This window comes from Aquila chrysaetos, chromosome 5 (assembly GCF_900496995.4).
Source record: "Aquila chrysaetos chrysaetos chromosome 5, bAquChr1.4, whole genome shotgun sequence".
Classification (NCBI taxonomy): Eukaryota; Metazoa; Chordata; class Aves; order Accipitriformes; family Accipitridae; genus Aquila; species Aquila chrysaetos.
Window position 1 is genome coordinate 66,568,002 of NC_044008.1, and position 18,285 is coordinate 66,586,286.

The following is an 18,285-nucleotide window of genomic DNA, read 5'->3' on the forward strand; positions in this document are numbered from 1 at the left end:
AGGCAAGTTTCCACAAACATTTTGAGTATCAAAGGATTTATTAAAGTAAAATAAATTAAGATCTTGTTTAGTTCAAGGTATGTGACTTCTGTAATTAAGGTATACATAGCAATTGATTTTTTTTTTTTTAAGATAAAAATCTGCATGTGGACCTAACTCCTGTAGCTCTCATTAAATAAGTTAAAGATTTGTCTTACGCTGTCCTTGTACTTTCTGTAGCTAGAGCTATGCTCTTTATAATAGATTGTTCCAAGAAAATTTCAATACTTGTGCTTCCAAAATAAGACTTTCAAGAAAGCAATAAATGAAGCAAACAAGTACAGAATATTTTGAATATTCATGGTAGTGTACTTAACTACCTGACTTCTGAATTATTTTCCCTTGTGGTGATTACCTTAATGCTCCACTTAAGTCAACAAAATATATTGCTATACATTATTAAAAGTTCCACATTAGAGCAGAATAAAACTTAGCATTTTTCCCTCATATTCAGTAGACTTGAGTCACGCTTCAAATTTGGATGAACCTGCAGTCTCAGGTTTTACATAGCAAAGTAGATGCCTTAAAGTGACTGGGATGGTGCTTTTCTGTGGGGATGAAACTATGCTTAGCTTTGATGATGCTTTGGTAAAAAGTCAGGAAGTCCCATGTGTTAAGGCAGTTTTCCCTCAAAGTCCAAGTGTCACGTCCACTATTGGTAACAAGCTCCTTTTCTGGAGCTCCATCTTGCTCTGTACTGTGATGGTACATGTCCTTTCATGCATCTGCTGTAACGTCGTAAGCATCTAGACAGCGGTTCCTTGCTCAGACTTCTGCAAAAAGCTGGATGTTAAGTTCCTGATCTGAAGCTAATCAAAGCTGGATTTAAGACCGATGGTTTTATGTATTTCAAAGAGTGAAAAGGTCCAAAACAAAACCTGGAGCAAATCAACTGCTATAGGCTGTGGAAGGACTTGATGGAACAGTAGGACGCATCCCTGAACATACCTGAAAGATGGAGGAGTCACAGTACAAAACATACGGACCTAAAGCATGTTTAAAGTATCCTAAATCTTTCTTTTTATGGAAATTGTGAAGGGAGGACACCTTGGCTACTGACTAGAATTGAACTTGTAGAACTTTTCCAGGTCATTGTTATGTAAGAAAGTCTATTACAAATACTGAATTTGGAAGAAACTAAGTTTTTCTCCTGCCTTGTAATATAGCAGAGTTCTGACTCACTCCTGCATTCTGTTATGCAAGGGGAGCAAACCTGACTTACAGGGCAGGTGATTTAAGGCTCAGCAATGTGTTAAGACAGGAAAATTAAAATAGAGTTGAAGCCTATTACACTAATAAATTCCTTTATGCCTTCAGGTCACTTTTGTTTAATCACAGTTCTTGCTTCAACTCTCAAGATGACAAACTAGCTCTATGACTAGTTGCCAATTTCCACTAGCCATGTTTTCCCATGAAATAAGATGGACTAATTGAAATACTCCTACTGTTGCGCTTTTATTGCTTTATCTAAATCATCCACCACTTGCTGCAGCTTCTGTAGGCTGGGGTGGACGTTCTCTTCCATCCACTCCTCTACAGTACACTTGTGGAAAACTTGCTCCATGGCTGCTTGGAGGTCTTGCACCACAGCATTCCACTTGGAGAGAAGACTAAGCAGAGATCAGAAGGAAGAAACAATCACATTTGCAGGTGAGCTCTGTCTCAAGGGAGGGCTAGCTTACTGGGCCTTTTAAAGGGAGTACTGTCCTTAAAAGGACTTTACAGGAAAAGAAGCATCTATTACAAGAGCTCAAAGGACTTGATTTTGTGCAGATGGCAAAAGGTTGATGCTGTTTGTGTTTAAGTACCACAAATCTTGGCACTTTTCTCATGCAGTGACTTTTAAAGTACCGAAATGTGAGCTCAAAAAACCACTATACTCATTTTAAGTGTAACTGAAACCTGCTGTGAGACTTGTTGGGAATTTAATTCTGGTTTCTATCAGGAAGAGTGGATGCAGTTGGATATTCACCTTATCACAGCAAAAAATCTATAAAGTAGCCATTTAGCATGAATCAGCATAATGTCTAGGACAAGTTCTGAAAAGCGCATACAGTGACAGGGAGCAGGGGAAAGGGGCCTGGTTTTATTCCAAGCCCTGCCTGGAACCTGGCCCATGGTGAACTCCTACACTGCGGCTAACAACTGCTATAAGATGCAGCAGGTCTATGCAGGAGTAACTCCATATATAAGGGAGAGTTTTTCGGAGACCAATTTTGTACTTGTATTCAAAGAATTTGTTCAACAGAAGGCAGACAAAGCTAAACATGTTCTTCTGTTTAAAACTGTATTACGAATACTTCATATTGTTTGATTTCCACTGATGCTTCTGAAATAATTATAGAAAGAGGCAAGGACTCAAAATTATACGTACTTGAGTGCCCCAAATATGACAGACTTTACTTTCCCTATAATGCAAAATAGGTGGTGTTACCTTACTGCATCTGGCTGAAAGTGATGCATTATTATAGGATGAATAATCTTCCTTTTCCTGTGGTAGGGGCTGAACCAGCCTGTGACATACCTGAAAATGGATGTTAGCATGAGCAGATTTTGAAACAGCAGCGACATACGTGTTTGTAGGCTGACAGGGAGGTGATAGAGCTTTAGCTGAACTTCGGCACAAATAGAGATAATGCTTAAGGAGCAAGTAAATTTAAGTCTACATATCCTTGGAACTAGCTTGTAAAAGACTGTTCCTGGCAGATGAGAATAACTGATCATCTGTTGTAATTTAAGTTTCATTTCAAGCTCCTTTTTTTGTAACCACACCATTAAAAAATTTCATTTTAACTTTAACAGTAATATTTAATTCAGCAAAGAACTAGATTCTTGAAATAAGGCAGCACATAGTATTTAGGAATTCTACTGAAATACTTTAAATTTGCATCTAAATATTATGTTCTGCTGAAGTGTCAATATATAGGGATGCAATGCCTGAAGTGCAGAGCTTGACGTTTAAATCACTTTGCTGGAGTTATGCCCCATTTTGAGATGATACAGCTCCAACACTCCTGCAGACAGCCAGAGAATCAGCATAAACCTTATTACCTGTTCCTCTCAAGAAGCTCATCCACTGATGACTTGAGGTAGAAACTAACTTGCGTCACAAGCGTAAGGATATTGCTCCCAGGAAAGGTCCCCAGACTTGTGCTGTCCAAAGAGGATCCATTAAGTTTCTGAACTTACCACACAATGAGAAGCATCTGAATCCTGCAGCTGGAATTTTACCTCATGAAAGTATCAGTTTCCAAGTTGGACATTCCCAGGAGCTTTTCCACATTTTCTTTAATCTTTTCAGAATAGCCACCTGGCAGAAGACAGTGGAAATAAGTAAATGGAGCCTAAATAACCAAAATGCTCATAAAAGAGGGCTTTTCTGGAGTACTCTGCATTGGCTTAGTAGTTCTCCTTGGATGAAGATTTTTTAAAAGGTAAAACGGAAATAGAACAAGGAAAAAAACCTGGGGGTGGGAGGAGTACATTGCCTTTCACACAATTGTCTTGTGCTAGGTAAAGCACTTCCTAGCTATGAGCTTTCCATTCAGGGTGCTGAATATTTTTAGTGCCTTAATTAAAAACGAGTAGGTTGTGTTTTTTTATTTTGAAAACAAGAAGTGCAGAAAGACAAAAATAAAAATTCTGTTGGCAACTGCCTGTAAAGAAATCAGAAACTACAGGAAGTATTTTACCAGACAGTGTACTTCCTAGATCAATTTTAAGAAAATTGATTAGTTAAAACAACTTTTACATGTAATTAGTCTCATTTATATACCAGTAGTATTTCAAATCAGTTTCGAAAGCAATTTAGCTTCCTAAATATTTTTTTAGTATAAGCATGAAGAAGTTTGTGACCATTTGCGGGTTAGAACATAATAAATGATTAGTATACTATAGCTATTTTTAAATACTTAGGCCAAGAGGCTTCTCTGCTCCTGTATCACAAACATGCAATATGTAAAATTTATTGTTCATAATTCAGACCATGATCAGATAGTCAAACCACCTCAAAATACAATAAGCCTGTGCCAACCTTAGGGCAAGGTCACTTCACTCTTGTGCTAGGCATTAGCTGAGAGAGAATAAAGTTGTCATTGTACCATTCTTTAGTGCCTGCAGACATACAGCCAATGATGGAATTGCCACAGGGAGAAGCTCACACAAAACGGAGAAGTGATCATACCTAAATAAGAAAACATTAATTAGGCATTCAGTATGTTCTAACAGTAAAATAAGTGGGAAGTTTTAATATTTCAATCACTAAAATTCAAAGAGCTTTACAAACATCAGTTTCTGTCTCAGAGAAGGGACCTTCTATCTCTAAAACGCTAAGTATTCCTGTTTACTAGTAAGAACAGATACAAACCAAATTACTTTCTCAAGCCAAATTAGGGTCAGAAATTGGAGTTCAGCCCTCTGGTATTCCCTTAGACCTCCTGCCTGTTGCATAAAAACCTTTTACTCCTCCATTACATTAACAAGTTCTCTCTTATGCAACTTCGTTCTATTTGAATTCACATTAGACATTCAGATATACACCAGGCATTAACTATGCTGTCTATAAGCAGTTCAAGGTGGCACAAAGTACATTCAAGCCTTCAGATCCAATCTGCTGTTGTTGGTATCTGCCAAAACAATTGCTCCTGCTGATTAACGCTGTAGCGGTTGACTGGAACTCTGAAATCCACCCTTCGTGGGTGAGGCCCAGTGGTAACCAACAGGAGGACTGCAGCGTTGCAAAGCTCCCTTCTAAATCCCCAGCCTCCTTGTACCTCTTGGGGAGTTTTTGGGTGGAAGTTTGCTTCCATGTGATCCTCAGAACAATTTAAAAGGATGTTCCTTACCTTTGCCAGCCGGTCAGCGCGATACCTTCAAGGACATCAGCAGGGCTACTGCTTGCCACTTCCAGCCATTGAAGATGGTTTTTTAAGTGGTGTCCAATAAGCGTTAGAGACTGATTCACTCCTGTAGCTCCTTTAAAAGCACTAGCAAACCACACCTTGGAGAAGCCGCATCTACGATACTTCTCTATGAGGTGCACTGCAATAAGACACAGAAGAACACTTACAGGACAAGTTTTTCTCCATTTTCAGCCTTGACTGTAATGCTCCAATTAAGAGGAACCCAGGTCCAGTTACAACAGGCTGCTGAGCCTTGTCCTGTCAAGTTCTGATCATCAGCAAGGATGGGAGATTTCACATCCTCTCCGAGCAACCTGTTTTGGTGACTGCCCTCCTATTTTCATGTGCCCAGTTACTATATTCCATTCCCTTGAATTGCTAAATTGCTTCACTGCTAAGAACCATGGGCATGTAACAAGCATGCACAACATCAGATTCTTCTTTCAACAAAGGAATATTTGCATGCATGTTAAATGCGTGATTGGAGCCTTTAGGAGTTTTTCCTTTGAATTCTAGATGTATGAAGCCTTGAAGCTTCTTTTGCAGACCTGTCAATACACAGCTATCTGCTCCCACTGGTTTATAATGCAACAAGAGTTAATGTAACAGTGCTTGTGAAAAACCTCTCAATTTCCCATCAGTGATTCCATAGCCCTATTGAAAAGAATTAAGCAGCAGACAATGCAAGTCCTTCATAGGAGAAACATAAATAGAAAAAGAAAATAGCAACTATTATGTGAAATCAAACAAAGGCTATGTTTATGCTACTAAAGCAATAAAAAGCAGTTTAACAAAACCAGAAGTTTTTGGCGTCCAACCAAGGTATGTTTTAATGATACTATTTTGTTTTGGCTATTTTGCTTAACAGGTAACAGAGCTCTTTGCTTCTAAGCAGCTCAGCAGAGAAGTACAAACCTTTGCCCTCCACATCGAGGTCTGCTGCATAGTCCCAGATCATTGGCTGCACAAGCTGTGGGACCCCAGACTCTGAAAGGAACAGAGGTCATCTAAGTAATGGAAAACAGACAGTTAAAAGTGAGAACTAAGTACATATTACTGGTGCAGTAGCATGTGACTAGAACTAACTATGGCTTGTCACTAGAATTCTTTATTTACAGTTGAAGTGCCCCTGGGCATTTTCAGCCTGGCCAGGGCTTTGAACATGCAGGGTCACATGCCAGGAGCCACTAAGTCCTTAGACATCTTGAAACCACTAATATGGATCAGCAGTGACAATTCATCAGAGGTCCCATTCACCCCAAGCCCGTCTCGTTCTTAGTCCCTTGCATCTATCGGTATACCTGCTGGGTTGAACTGGTGGAGCGGCAAACTGCACGCACAAGATTTCAGCTAAATTTGAAGGAAACATTCACCCTCCAAGTTAGAGATTGTCTGAGCTGTGCATGCACAGAACTTAGCTTTTCAAGATGCCTTTAAAGTACGAATAAAGATACCGGTTTAGCTTCAAATCCCCTTCAAATCCCAATGCCCTGACTAGTTTTAAACATGAGAAACCGACCCCTAGAGAAATTGCAGTAAATTGTACAGAAATTCAGTATTTTAACAGCATCCCATTTTAATTTGTTTAGTCTGTTATTGCCTGTGGCAGTAGAGCGCACTTAGCTAAACACTGTGCTGCTCTTGTGGAAACTGCATGGGTCTCATCTGCATTTTTTTTGGATGATTTCCCACTATTAAAGCCACAAATAGGTCAGTCACTGCTGGAGGAGCTACACAGCTCTTCATAGCATTGTCTAAATCTGTTCAGAGCAGACACATAAGGTGGCTCTGAAAATGCTGGAACTCTGTCTATGCTAGGACTACTCAAACTTTAGCAGTGGTTTCATAGTATTCAACAAACAAGACTCGTGACGTCAAGGTCTTGGAGCTACCCTGCAATTCAGTATCAGAGTTCTTCACGATGTGCACTATGATCACATATACTGTCAAAGATGCTCACAGGATCACAGCTTCTCCATGTGAGCCTGCACCACTGGAACCAGATGCTGCACAGAGCAACAGCTAACATTAGAAGGTGGTAAGAGGCATTGAAATTTAGAATGAGACCACAAATGCTAATAGGTTTGGTTTTTTTTTTTTTTTTTTTTAAAGTGTAAAGAAAGTAGAATTGATGGCAACCACTGCATGATGACTGTTTTGTTTGTCACTGTGTATTACCAGATGGAAAACTAAAGTGTATGTGTTGCAACTTGCCCACAGTCATACAGAAAGTCTGTGACATAGCCAAGGACTAAATGTCTCTACTCTCTAGTCTAATGGATCATATCTCAACTATTCTTAGATTTCTCGTTTTCATTATTTTCACCTGCCAACAAATCTGTTTTAACTGGTTGTGTAAACTTTTTTGTACACTACAAAATATAACTCACCCCATCAGTGGTCACACACCTGCCAATGTTTCCTCACTTATCCCTCTGAGCATATCATCCCACACAATGGGCGTTATAGTGGGGTAAGATGAGGCCACACAACTTGCAACTGCTTTTATGTGGGATAAGCACAGCTTCTCTGGAGTGTTGTCCTGTTGCTGCAGCCACTGCTTTGACTCCTCTCCTTCGCCGAGGTAGTAGACCTGAAACATCAAGCGAATAATCCTGACTTCTTGTACAGGAACAGAGGGAACGAGTTTGACGTAGTATCACAAAATCATACAATATTCAAAACCTATCGCACAGATGTGACACACTGAGTGGACATATTTAAAAGCACCTCTCAGCGTTGAAGACACTGCAAGCATTTCTATCAGTCTGCCCGAGACTGTGGCCATAACTACCAAAATACATCACGTAAGGGAATTTTCCAGTAGAAACTAAAATATTTAAAGAACAATTAAAGCATGCTGTATTTGTCTTTGGAAGGTTTGTCCTCAGAAGTAGCTCTCACCAGTTTTACTCAGTTCAAATCTAGCAACCCACAAGGTCCTGAATTATATAAGATGAGGTTCCTGTCTTGGGGAAAGAGATCATCTGTACGTGAATCTAGAAGTGATTTGGGGGCACATCCAAGAGTGGCCCCAGCATACTTGGCCCTATGCAGAGAGTGGATCTGGGCCTGTTAAGCTGGATATGCATTTAAACTCTTTGCTGTTTTAGAGCAGGTTTTATCTAAAACATGTTCATTCCACATGAATAGCATTTTGCTTTATAAAAGCTTGCAGCTCCCTATCTAACCTTGCCATTAGTTCTCACACAACAGGATACAAAATGCTAAACTAATATCAGTACAGTAAAAGTGATCACGATGAATTTCAGGGATCTGCATGCCTTAGGGGTGGTTTTAAGAAACTCTGAGAAAGGAGAACACTCAAGGTTCTCCTCCTCAAGGAGACAAACTACCAAGTTTGTCAGCCTGGAGAAGAGAAGGCTCCAGGGAGACCTTACAGCAGCCTTCCAGTACCTAAAGGGGGCCTACAAGAAAGCTGGAGAGGGACTTTTTACAAGGGCATGTAGTGACAGGACAAGGGGTAATGGCTTTAAACTGAAAGAGGGTAGATTTAGATTAGATGTAAGGAAGAAGTTCTTCACTGTGAGCGTGGTGAGGCACTGGAACAAGCTGCCCGGAGAGGTTGTGGATGCCCCATCCCTGGCAGTGTTCAAGGCCGGGTTGGATGGGGCTTTGAGCAACCTGGTCTAGTGGAAGGTGTCCCTGCCCATGGCAGGGGGGTTGGAACTAGGTGATCTTTAAGGTCCCCTCCAACCCAAACCATTCTATGATTTTATGATAAGATAAAAAAACCCAACACTTCCTACCACAAAAGAGCTTACTCTGAGTAAGTTGGCCAGAACAACGAGCCAACATCTTACATCCAAACTCACGTGATTCTTAATTAATACCTCCAATTGACATCTCACTTTAAATACTCATTTGACCTAAAACCAAATGCTGAGTTAGCTTTAGGAAACTGCTTTCAATACTTTCGATATTACACTCAGATCAATAGAAATGACATCCTGTGCTACTGGAACAATTTAGTGTCAAAAAGTCTTTTCTACGCTGGCTTGCGTTGTTGTTTTCTGTCCCCAAAATCCTACCCGAACGTGGCCTGGGCACCACTGAAATGCAGAAGCCTTGGCCCTTACCATCATTTCTCACAAGAAAAAAAACCTCCTGCCTCAAGAGAAGTCCCACCTCATCACATCCGATGTGAAACCATTTTAAATCTTCATGCTGTGCCATGACCTGGTCAATCATGGCTTTGACCAGTGCCCGCGACTCCTCCTTGTGTGGGTTGAGGGCATTGGGAAATACCTCCACCTCCCGGAGATGAGCAAACTCTTTGTGCTTCAGCACAAACTGCAAGAGAAAGGAGATCTTGGGGAACAACCATGAAATGAAGGGGACGGCAGCGTCCTCCCGCGTCACCCGGGCTCTGCTAACAGTTCTCCTGCTAAAAACCCGGTTTTGGTTGCGTGTGAGCACAGGGGTCAGCAGGAGGCCAGGAGGGGCACGGCTGCTGCTCCACGGTGCCGCAGGGGTCTGCGACCACGAAGCGCCTCACGGGGCGAGGAAAACAGGGCGCTTGGCGCAGCATCACCCCGGTCTCCGAAGCGTGCGGCCGGTGGGGAGCCGGATAACCCGAGCGCCAGCCCTTACGAGACGGGGGGGGGGAGATTCCCAACAAAGCCACCCCCGCGCCCTCGCCCCCGCTCGCCCACCCCAGCGCTCCCAGGCCTCGAAGGCGCGACGCCGCCCGCCCGGTCCTCACCTCCATGTGCCCGAAGGTCTGCACCAGCGGCACCACCTCCAGCCCCTGCGCCCTCGCCTGGCTCAGCACCGCCCTCACCTCCCCGGGGCTGCGGCCGGGGGAGAGAGAGACGTCAGGGCCCGGCCCGGCCCGGCAGCGCGGCCCCCGTCCCCCCCAGCCCCCGGGCGGTACCTGTAGGCGTGCGGGGCCCGCAGCGGCTCCAGCGGCCCCGCGTAGGGGAAGGTGTCCTCGTACTCCAGCAGCAGCCCGGTGGCGCCCAGGGAGCGGAGCAGCGGCAGCACCTGAGGGGACGGGACAGCGGGCGGGTGGGGCCGGGGCCTGGGGCGAACCGGACCGGAGCGGAGCGGAGAGCCCCCGCCGCCCCCTTACCTCCGCCAGGTAGGAGGCGCGGGGCGGGGCGCCCTTCAGGTCCAGGTGCACCAGGCGCCGCCGCGGACCGCCCGCCTCCATGCCCGCCGCATGCCGCCGCTCCGGCCTCGATTGCTCCCGACTGCGCGCTCTCGAGGCTGGCCGCCGCCCCGCCGGGAAGCATCGATTGGTTTGGCCTGCCGCCGCGGTACCCCGGCACAAAGCGCTTCGCCGCGTCCCTCTGCCCCGGCTCCGGTGTCCGGGCGCTGTCCGGCCGCCGCCACCTCCTCCTCTCTGCCTTGGCGAGCCCGCCTCCGCCGCTCTCGGCTCCGCGAGAGATTCGTCCTGCTCGCTCGTCTGAAGCGTTGCTGCTCGGCGGCCGATTGCTTTCCCCTGGCAGGCGGGAGAGGCGGGCCGAGCACGTCGCTCTGTGGCTGGCGGGCGCGATGGCTCCGCAGCGGCGGGCGGCGCCGCGCGGCCCCGAGAGCGGCGGGACGGCGGGCGGGCCGGGCCGCGGGGGCCGCCGGCACAGCAGGTACCCGGCGGGGGCGCGGGCTGCGGGGCTGCGGTTAGCGGCTGGCACCTGCCGCCGGCGGCGGTGCCCGGGCCCGGCGGCTGAGGGGAGCGGCCTGCGGCAGGGCCGCCGGCTCCTCTGGGAGCTCCTGTGGGAAGGCGGCCTGTAAGCTCCGGGCGTGAAGGAGGAATGAGTACTGCGGGTGCTTGTAAATATGTACGCGCGTACCCCAAAACGAGGGGTCAGTCGGGGTACCGGCCCTTGACCGGGTCTCCCCGGTGTCGGGCAGGGGCTTAAGTCCGCTCCGCACCGGCTCGGGAGCGCGTCGTTGTCTTGCGTGGGACTGTCGCTGTGCTCCCTCCGTAGTGCCAAGAAGAGCCGAGGCCAGCAAGAGTCACGGTGGAGGTGGCTGAAGGCAGCGGTCCTCCTCTCCTCCGCTGCCGCCGGTGGCCTCCTGAGCTGGAGCTACCTGAGGGCCGAGGACGGGGTCACGGAGGTGCTGGCTCGTCACAGCGAGAACCTGCAGGACAAGTTCGTTGAGATCCCCTGCTCTGAGGACTATGACAGCCACAAAAGATTTGAAGGTATTTGGGTGGGATTGTGCAAAGTGGGATGAAGCAGTCTTCAGAGGACCACAGCAGGCTGACTGCTGTCCAAGTCTGTTAAACCAAATTTGTACCGCAAAACTCCTGTGTTTCCAGCAAACGCCTGGTCACTGTGTGTACTGTTTAAATCCACAAATGTTCGCGCCTCTTGGGTCAGCCTGGAAATCGTTGCTTCCGAGAGGTTTTTTTGTCATCCGACATAATGCTCTTCTGAAACTGCTCTGCTTAGGCCGTATGAAATAAACCTTTTGCTAAATCTGTTTCTAGTGTCTTTCCTACTCTGTTGATTCTGCAATAGCCTTGTGGGTGAGTTTGTTGCTGGTAAATACCCTACAGGGTATGGAATGGAACTGCTTTAGGATATTATCTGTGCCGCTAGCATGCGGTAACAGCACAAATGCCAGTTTCTGATACACTTGTTTTGAGATGTGTGTGTGCCAGCAGCTTTTGATGCTGCCTGCAAAGCACTCCTCTGTCTTTATGTCTTTCAGCTGAGCCTGTTTTCTGTCAAATTGATACTTTATCCCCTGGCACTTATTTCTTTGGAGTGTTGATGTTGGATCTTCTAGAGAAATGGAAGATTTTTATCTTCTCTGATGAACAGCAGTGAGAGTCTGACTTGCAGTTTGCGTGGATGAGCTATGCTGATGTTCTCTTTTAGATTTGCATAGTGTTTCTTGATGAACGTTTTGGGTTGGTACTGCTGCCAGAAAGCAGCTGTGCTCTTACTTTTTGTCGGCCTACCTGTATGTCTAGGTGTGTGTTGGCTGATAAGCTATTCCATCTAAAAAGAATACTATTTCCCAGTTTAGTTTTTAGCCAAATCCGTTGTCTTATCTGGTTCATTACGTGGCTGACAAAACAGTTGCTGACACAAAGCTGGAGACAGAGTGTGGAGGCTGGAAGAAGCTGCTTGGAACTGAGGAAGAACAAAGATGATCAAAGGGCTGGAGAACCTGTCCTATAAGGAAAGACTGAAGGAGCTGGGTCTCTTCCCTGGAGAAGAGGAGGCTCAGGGGAACACGTTACAGTATTCCAATATTAAGGGGCAGCTACGAGGTGGATGGAGGCTATCCCTTTACAAGGAGCCACATGGAGAAGACAACAGGCAATGGGTACAAGTTGTACTGGGCAAGGTTTCATCTTGACATAAGAAAATTTTTTTACAGAGAGAACAGTCTATCACTGGAACAACCTCCCCAGTGATGTAGTAGAGTCCCCATGACTGGAGGATTTCAAGATGTCATTAGGCAGGGTGCTAGATGATCTCATCTAGGCTCCCTTTCCCATGAAAGGCTGGACCAGGTGATCTTTTGAGGTACCTTTCAACCTGGGCTGTTCTATGATTTCTAACTTTCTTCCAGTACCAATTCTGGTAAAAAGTGTGTCAAACTGCAGCCTGGATAACTGCTCAGGAAGCTACCAGCAAGAAGACTTCCTCAGTAGGGGGAATTTTTTTGACTGAGCGTATGAAAACACATGTTCTGTTTTAACTTTTCATAGTTACTATAAGAAGAAACTGCTTCTGGCTTTATTTGCATAGTGCCAAGGCCAGAGAAAACTGTTGCAGCCTGTGTTGCCACAGATTTGGTAGTTATGACTGAGCTAAGGCTAAAACTGTCTGTTCTGCTACTGGGGCTTTGGCTTGTCGAAAGAAACCCCCCAAACCAACAGAACCTTGTTTTTCCCTTCCCTGGTTTGCAAGAAGAGTTTTCTGAGCTGGGGACTTGTGGTCTTGGCAAGCCCATCAGTTATTCTTTCCATCATAAAGAAGGCAGGAAGGGTATCTCTTAAAGGATATCTCTGCCTGGGAAGAGGAATGAATGTGTTCTCTATACTTGTGATGTCATGGGGAGAAAGCTCTGCAAATGCTAACTGCAGGGTGAAGTGTCACCTCTCTTGGCTTTGTATGAGAATGATTGACGTGGCTGGCATCAACCCAGGAGAAACAAAGGGGAGTCATCTTGTGCGAGTTTGTATTCTGGCTTTCTAATTAGATGTTTGCTTGCTGCTGCTTCTTAACTTATGTGATTAATTTTGGTTTTTAGCAGATGTTTTTACACGTGTTCCCTGTACTATGCTTTCAGAAAGTGATCAGTGGTATTAGAAATGTGTGAACATCTGTTTTGTTAAGTGGTTAATTGAAGCCGAGCTGGGATAATGAACTTTGCTCTCGTTTTTTCTCTCTTGTTTCCTGCTCAGTGCCCGCCAGAGGGTGGTGGTGAGCTGCTGAGCCTTGCTGTCCCGTCAAAACTGAGCTCTTTGTTCCACCTGTGTGTTACTGATAGCTTAGCGAGGCAGTAAATGTGGATTATGGTTCTTTGCCAAACTGCATTCGGCTCCGGAGCTTTAGTCGCTTTGTTGTAAATAGCTTTCTATCACTCAGTAGCTTTTCATTCTCTGTCTTTACTCTGGCTTGACATCTGCAGCTGCTGGCTCTGTGTCACAAGGAGGTACATTCCTATCATCACTTGGTGTCTGATGCTCAGCCGTGAAGTTTCCACTGCTAAGATGAGATTTTTCTTTTTTTATGCACCTGTCTGTGCTTCAAACTGAACTAGTGCAACTGCGCTTCTAGTTTGTTTCAAATGGTATGGTAGTTGGTGTCACAGAGCAGTGGTTTTATTTCCATAGCACTGCCTGCCAGTAAACCTGCTTCATACAGAAATAAAACGTGTTATTTTTCAGAGGCCAAGCACTTAACTTATTATATTTGCAGAAGATGGGGTGTTCTGTGAGCACAGTCTCATCTGCATTCTGAGCCTTGCGGCCAGATCTTGGCTATTTCTGCTGTCTTGAGACATGGTTAACTACTTAAAACTACCGTGGCTACTAGTGTATCTGATGAAACTCCTGCATACTCTCTTGTGTGTGTTGACATATTGTGTCAGTGTACAAAGCATCCATGATCACTGCCCAGGAGACAGCTTGAAGATGCTTTTCCAGAGACTAGATCGGTGGATGTGGAAAGCAGAGAAGTCTGTGAGCAGTGGAGGAAAAGCACCTAGGCTGCTGGTGTGGTTATGGGGGTGGTATCCAATAAATCTTTGCCTCCTTTTCTCCTGCGTTGAGATGGATTGTATTAAGGGAGCATCATGATGGGGCTTTTTTTCTCACGTGAGTCATCCTGGTCTTGGCAGCATATAGTTCTTGGCCAAGTGCCACTTTAAGTAGAAGACAAAGCTGCGGTTTAGGCACTTGGACCCCTGTGTTACATTCTGTTTTCTGTGTACTGAATAAGGAGCAGGGGCCATAGGGAATACTTGTGTTTTTGCATGTTTTGGTATGCTCTTCCTTTACCTTGATTGAAAAAAATACAACTCTTAAGATCCAAAGCTGAGTGCCTTATTAGCTAAGTGAATGATTTTGCACAAATTTGTGGAAGCTACTGGGTACTTTGTTAACACTAAACTAATTTTCTCCTGAGTGCAGATTCTCCAAGTATGCTTTTGACACTTCAGTGCTCCCATGTACCATGGTCTCTTAGACAAAGATGACACATTTCTTAATGCTAAAATTGTTTTCAAACAGACTGTTCTGATTTTTCCTTAGCATTCATCCAGTGTTTGTGCCTTACTGTTGGTACCTGACTGACTTTATACTGGACTATCTTTTTCTTGTTTTTCTTCTCAGTTTCGAAAAGCTTCTGCTGTTGCCTTCAGAACACCTCCTGCTTCTAGCACTGTCTTTGCCAGTTTGTTGCCAGAGACCCTAGACATGTAACAATTGTCCTAGGTAACCCTGTAGTTTTGCCAAATCTGGACTCTCCAGTACCAACCTTTCCAAAAGGGTAAGATCTATCCAGTTGTTTGCAGCTGGAAACAGAGGGCACAAATCTCTTCTGAAATCAGAAGTCTTTGCTAGCGTCCTTTTTGCAGAATGCTGTACAAGGAAAACTCTAGACAGTTTTGTCCTGGAGTATTGAAATTCTCCTTTGAATTTACACTTTCCCACCTCTTCTCCTTGAACATTGGCCTTCCCTCATCTCTTAAGACAATTTTCTTTGCCTTTCAGGCATTGAAGAGACCTTTTCAATGGCAGAAGGAAAGTCATTCCCCTTTTCTTGTCTCTATTAGCCAAGAGAGCTTCCTTGTTTTTCTGTGTTCAGCTTTCTCCAAACTCAAAATCTCGGTTTTCTGTCAGCCTGTTACTTGAGCCTTTTTTAATCTTGTTTTTTAACAGGACTATAAAAAAAGAGTACTGCCAATCTCCAAACTTGTGTTTCATAACATTGTTGACATCTGTACCCAGATGAACAGAACATTGGGTACAGTGTGGAGTATGTTATGTGATTTGTGATTGATTATTGTTCTGCAAATCTTTGAGTGGATCTTATGGTTACTAGTGAAATGTTCAGTAGGGTTTTTTTCCTTTCTGGGAACCCAAATTGTTGGTTCTTTGGCTGGTTTTTTACATGCATCTGAAAAATTGGGTGCTGGAAGCTGTTACCGCCTCAGCCATCTGTCTCGCTCTTTGGGTGAGTGTTTGCTAGCCTGGAGGCAGAGATGTCTCATCCCTGTCAGTTGGCTTCTGCGATGCTCTTCAGCCTGGCATTCAAAAGTGAGTAACTGATTTTATTCTGCCACTGCTGAATGTATGATGGAGCCTTTAAGGCAGTATAAAATGTGTATGTTTTTGTTAGGGCAGACAAGAAATAGTTTGCAGTGTTTGCTGGCTACTACTTGTTGCTTTTCAGAACTGCTAGATCATATGCTCCAAAGGAATATAGCATTTCCAATGCTTGCATTTTTTTTGCAAGATCTGTGGTTAACTTGCAAATTGTTGGTTCCTGGAATTGAGATTGAAAAATGCAAGAATTTCCACAGAAACTGTGTCTAGCCTTTCTGGTTGCAGAGGGCATATTTACAACGTGCCTGAAACATGGCACAGAAGCTCCCCCTCTCTCCACTCCTTCCCCTCCCAAGTTTGTAACTTGGAACAACTTTCTGCCTATAAAGCCCTTGTGGGTTTTCGTTGGTTTGAATTCTGTACCTTTGGGGCTGCTACTGTATTGCAAAATGTTGTTCTTTAATATTCAAAGCACCTTTGGGTTGCTGACAGAATTTTTAATTTTTATGGTGCTTTTTTTTTTATATCAAGGCACTATGGTTTTTGATGAATGGTATGTTTTGATTCTGCTCATCTCTTTAGCTCACAGGGTCAAGAGCAGAAAAGTGAGCTGGGAGAGCAGTGGTTGTGGTTCGTTCTTGTCGCACTTCTGGGTTCTGTGCTGGCATTGATAAATGAAAGCTTAAGAATGTAATCTCTAGCATTATTGTAGACTGCTAGTTTCCTAGGTCATCTTCAAATAACTTAATGTGCGCTTCCTGGAATCTGAATCTTCAGCCAACTTCAGTTATTGTTGCTGGGTAGCCAGAAAACACAATGAATTATCTTGGTTGTAATCCAGTTCGTTTCCTGACCTTGATCTGTGTTTAAACAGTCTGCTTGGTGTGGGTGCCTTTGACTTTAATTTAAACATATGTCAAACAAGGGACTTTTCTTTTCCCAAGCAAGTAAACAGTGTGTATAATTTGGTATGTTGTTGTCAGTACTTGGCCTATTCACCCACACATCTCTTTCTCATTGCTTCTTTCTCTTCTTGAAATGCTGGTGTAATTGGAGGGCTATATCAGGGTATATCCAATAAGATGGAGTGAAAGTTCCTACAAAGCACTCGCGCTGTGGCAAAATTTCTCTTTCTGTCAGTCTGTAGTCATTGTTATCATTAGTTGCTTTTGATCAGAGCAGACTGATGCTTTTGACTTGAATGGGTGAATTGATTGATTTATTTCCAGGAGTTCCCCACCCCTCCTTGTGTTCTGATGAGCAAATAATCCTTGAAGAGGAGCTCAGTTCAGCAACAGGAAGTGTATTGGCAGATGTCAGAAAATACATTCATCCCAACTTTTCTATGGGGTAGATATAGAAGACCTATATATGGATCTTCCTCAGTAAAGTGCCATGTGTGACATCCCAAGGTCTCTGGTGGCTCAGAATTCATCTTATTTCTTCTTCTTGCCTGAAGACTGTTGTGGACCAGACTTCTAATTTCATAAGAACTTTAATATATTCTTCACCTGGAACTCTTACTGCTGGCTTTTTTCCATGAGTTCTTAAAATTTAATGTTAGATTTCTTAGCAATGAATTTTAAGAGTCTTTTTTATTATGTACATCCAAGCTGTGTGCTTCAAGGCACTTTTGTGCAAAGCCTCATACAAAAAGCTGCCCTTCAAAGTATGTTTGTATAGACACCCCATACAGCATGTTATTTGCTTCCTTTAGACTCGTGTTTGGGGGAGAAGGGGTTGAGCAAATCTGAACTATGCTGCTTTTATTCTCTTGGCAGTATGGTTGGAATGTTCAAATTCACTGCTCTTTTATGTTACTGTTGCTTTTCCAGTGACTTCCAGTTGACAAATACAATGGTTCTTAGTGCTTGACTACAGGAATCTCTGTTAATAAACTGCATTATTTAGGTTGAATACCGAAACATAAGTTAAATTCAGTTTTTTGTGTTAATACATGAATTAGCATGTATTGATACTACATAAAGATCCTGTACCTATTCAGGAGCCCTTGTTATTAGGAGTATCTTCATGGCTTGAACTGTTTGTGTTCTAACTAACTTTTTCAGTTTTTCTTTTGTCAAGTAGTGATTTCACTCCTGTCTGAGTGGCAGTCTCTTTTCTGTTATTAACATGGTGGTGTTCTGGTGTTATGTCTGCTGCAGTCTGTATCCAAGTATGTCTTGTCTTCTGCATCTCATTTTTCTCCAGGACAGTTGAGTTTCTTTATCCTGTTGAGACTGGTTTTGGGACAGAACTCTTTTCATGTTGTGTATTGTACCCAAGAGTGGTGTGTACTCGCTCTTTGTCTGAGTTGAAGACTTACTTGGACTGTAATAGAAAACATTTTGTATATGGACACGTCATATTAAGGGGGCTTAGTTGCTGGAGATCTTGGCTGATTTTGGAACTGTCAGCCTGAGATGGAAGGATCCATGTGGTATTGTTGAGCTTTCCAGTTCTTACCCTGCCTGTCTGAAGGCTAGAATAAATTGTGTGAAATGAAATCATCTAAGATCATCTTCCTTTCAGAGACCAGTTATATAAACATAAAACTTCTGTTTTCACTACTGCACTTGGGAA

General features: G+C 44.1%; 2 protein-coding genes across 3 annotated transcripts in view; one reads left to right on the forward strand and one right to left on the reverse strand.

Moving 5' to 3' along the window:
• Nucleotides 1-19: 19 nt before the first annotated feature.
• On the reverse strand, nucleotides 20-10,243 carry HEXD (hexosaminidase D). 2 transcript variants are annotated; one of them, XM_030014033.2, is made up of 12 exons: nucleotides 10,036-10,243; nucleotides 9,838-9,947; nucleotides 9,667-9,754; nucleotides 9,090-9,254; nucleotides 7,350-7,533; nucleotides 5,856-5,927; nucleotides 4,884-5,079; nucleotides 4,140-4,222; nucleotides 3,271-3,349; nucleotides 3,091-3,192; nucleotides 2,474-2,563; nucleotides 20-1,649 (listed from the first exon to the last, which is right to left on the reverse strand). In XM_030014033.2, exons 1-12 carry the CDS (start codon nucleotides 10,114-10,116, stop codon nucleotides 1,481-1,483), a joined length of 1,419 nt encoding a protein of 472 aa, XP_029869893.1. In that variant the 5' UTR covers nucleotides 10,117-10,243; the 3' UTR covers nucleotides 20-1,480. The 2 variants fall into 2 exon arrangements, with proteins under 2 accessions (XP_029869893.1, XP_029869895.1); XM_030014035.2 differs by lacking the exon at nucleotides 9,667-9,754 and having other exon boundaries at nucleotides 10,036-10,216.
• A 198-nt stretch (nucleotides 10,244-10,441) lies between these two features.
• The window catches only part of OGFOD3 (2-oxoglutarate and iron dependent oxygenase domain containing 3), a 48,198-nt gene continuing 40,354 nt past the window's right edge, over nucleotides 10,442-18,285 (forward strand). The window contains exons 1-2 of the mRNA XM_030014040.2: nucleotides 10,442-10,549; nucleotides 10,895-11,112. Coding sequence (XP_029869900.1) covers nucleotides 10,461-10,549; nucleotides 10,895-11,112 — 307 coding nt within the window. The 5' untranslated portion in view covers nucleotides 10,442-10,460. The remainder of the gene's footprint in view (nucleotides 10,550-10,894; nucleotides 11,113-18,285) is intronic.

Excerpts from the sequence above, each read along its gene's own strand:
- HEXD (XM_030014033.2), bottom strand. The coding sequence starts at position 10,116 with ATGGAGGCGGGCGGTCCGCGGCGGCGCCTGGTGCACCTGGACCTGAAG. Across the intron at positions 3,350-4,139 it reads TCTGCAGGCACTAAAGAATG|GTGGCTATTCTGAAAAGATT; the intron begins GTACAATGACAA and ends GTCTTCTGCCAG. Across the intron at positions 1,650-2,473 it reads TTTCAGCCAGATGCAGTAAG|TCTTCTCTCCAAGTGGAATG; the intron begins GTAACACCACCT and ends ATCTCTGCTTAG.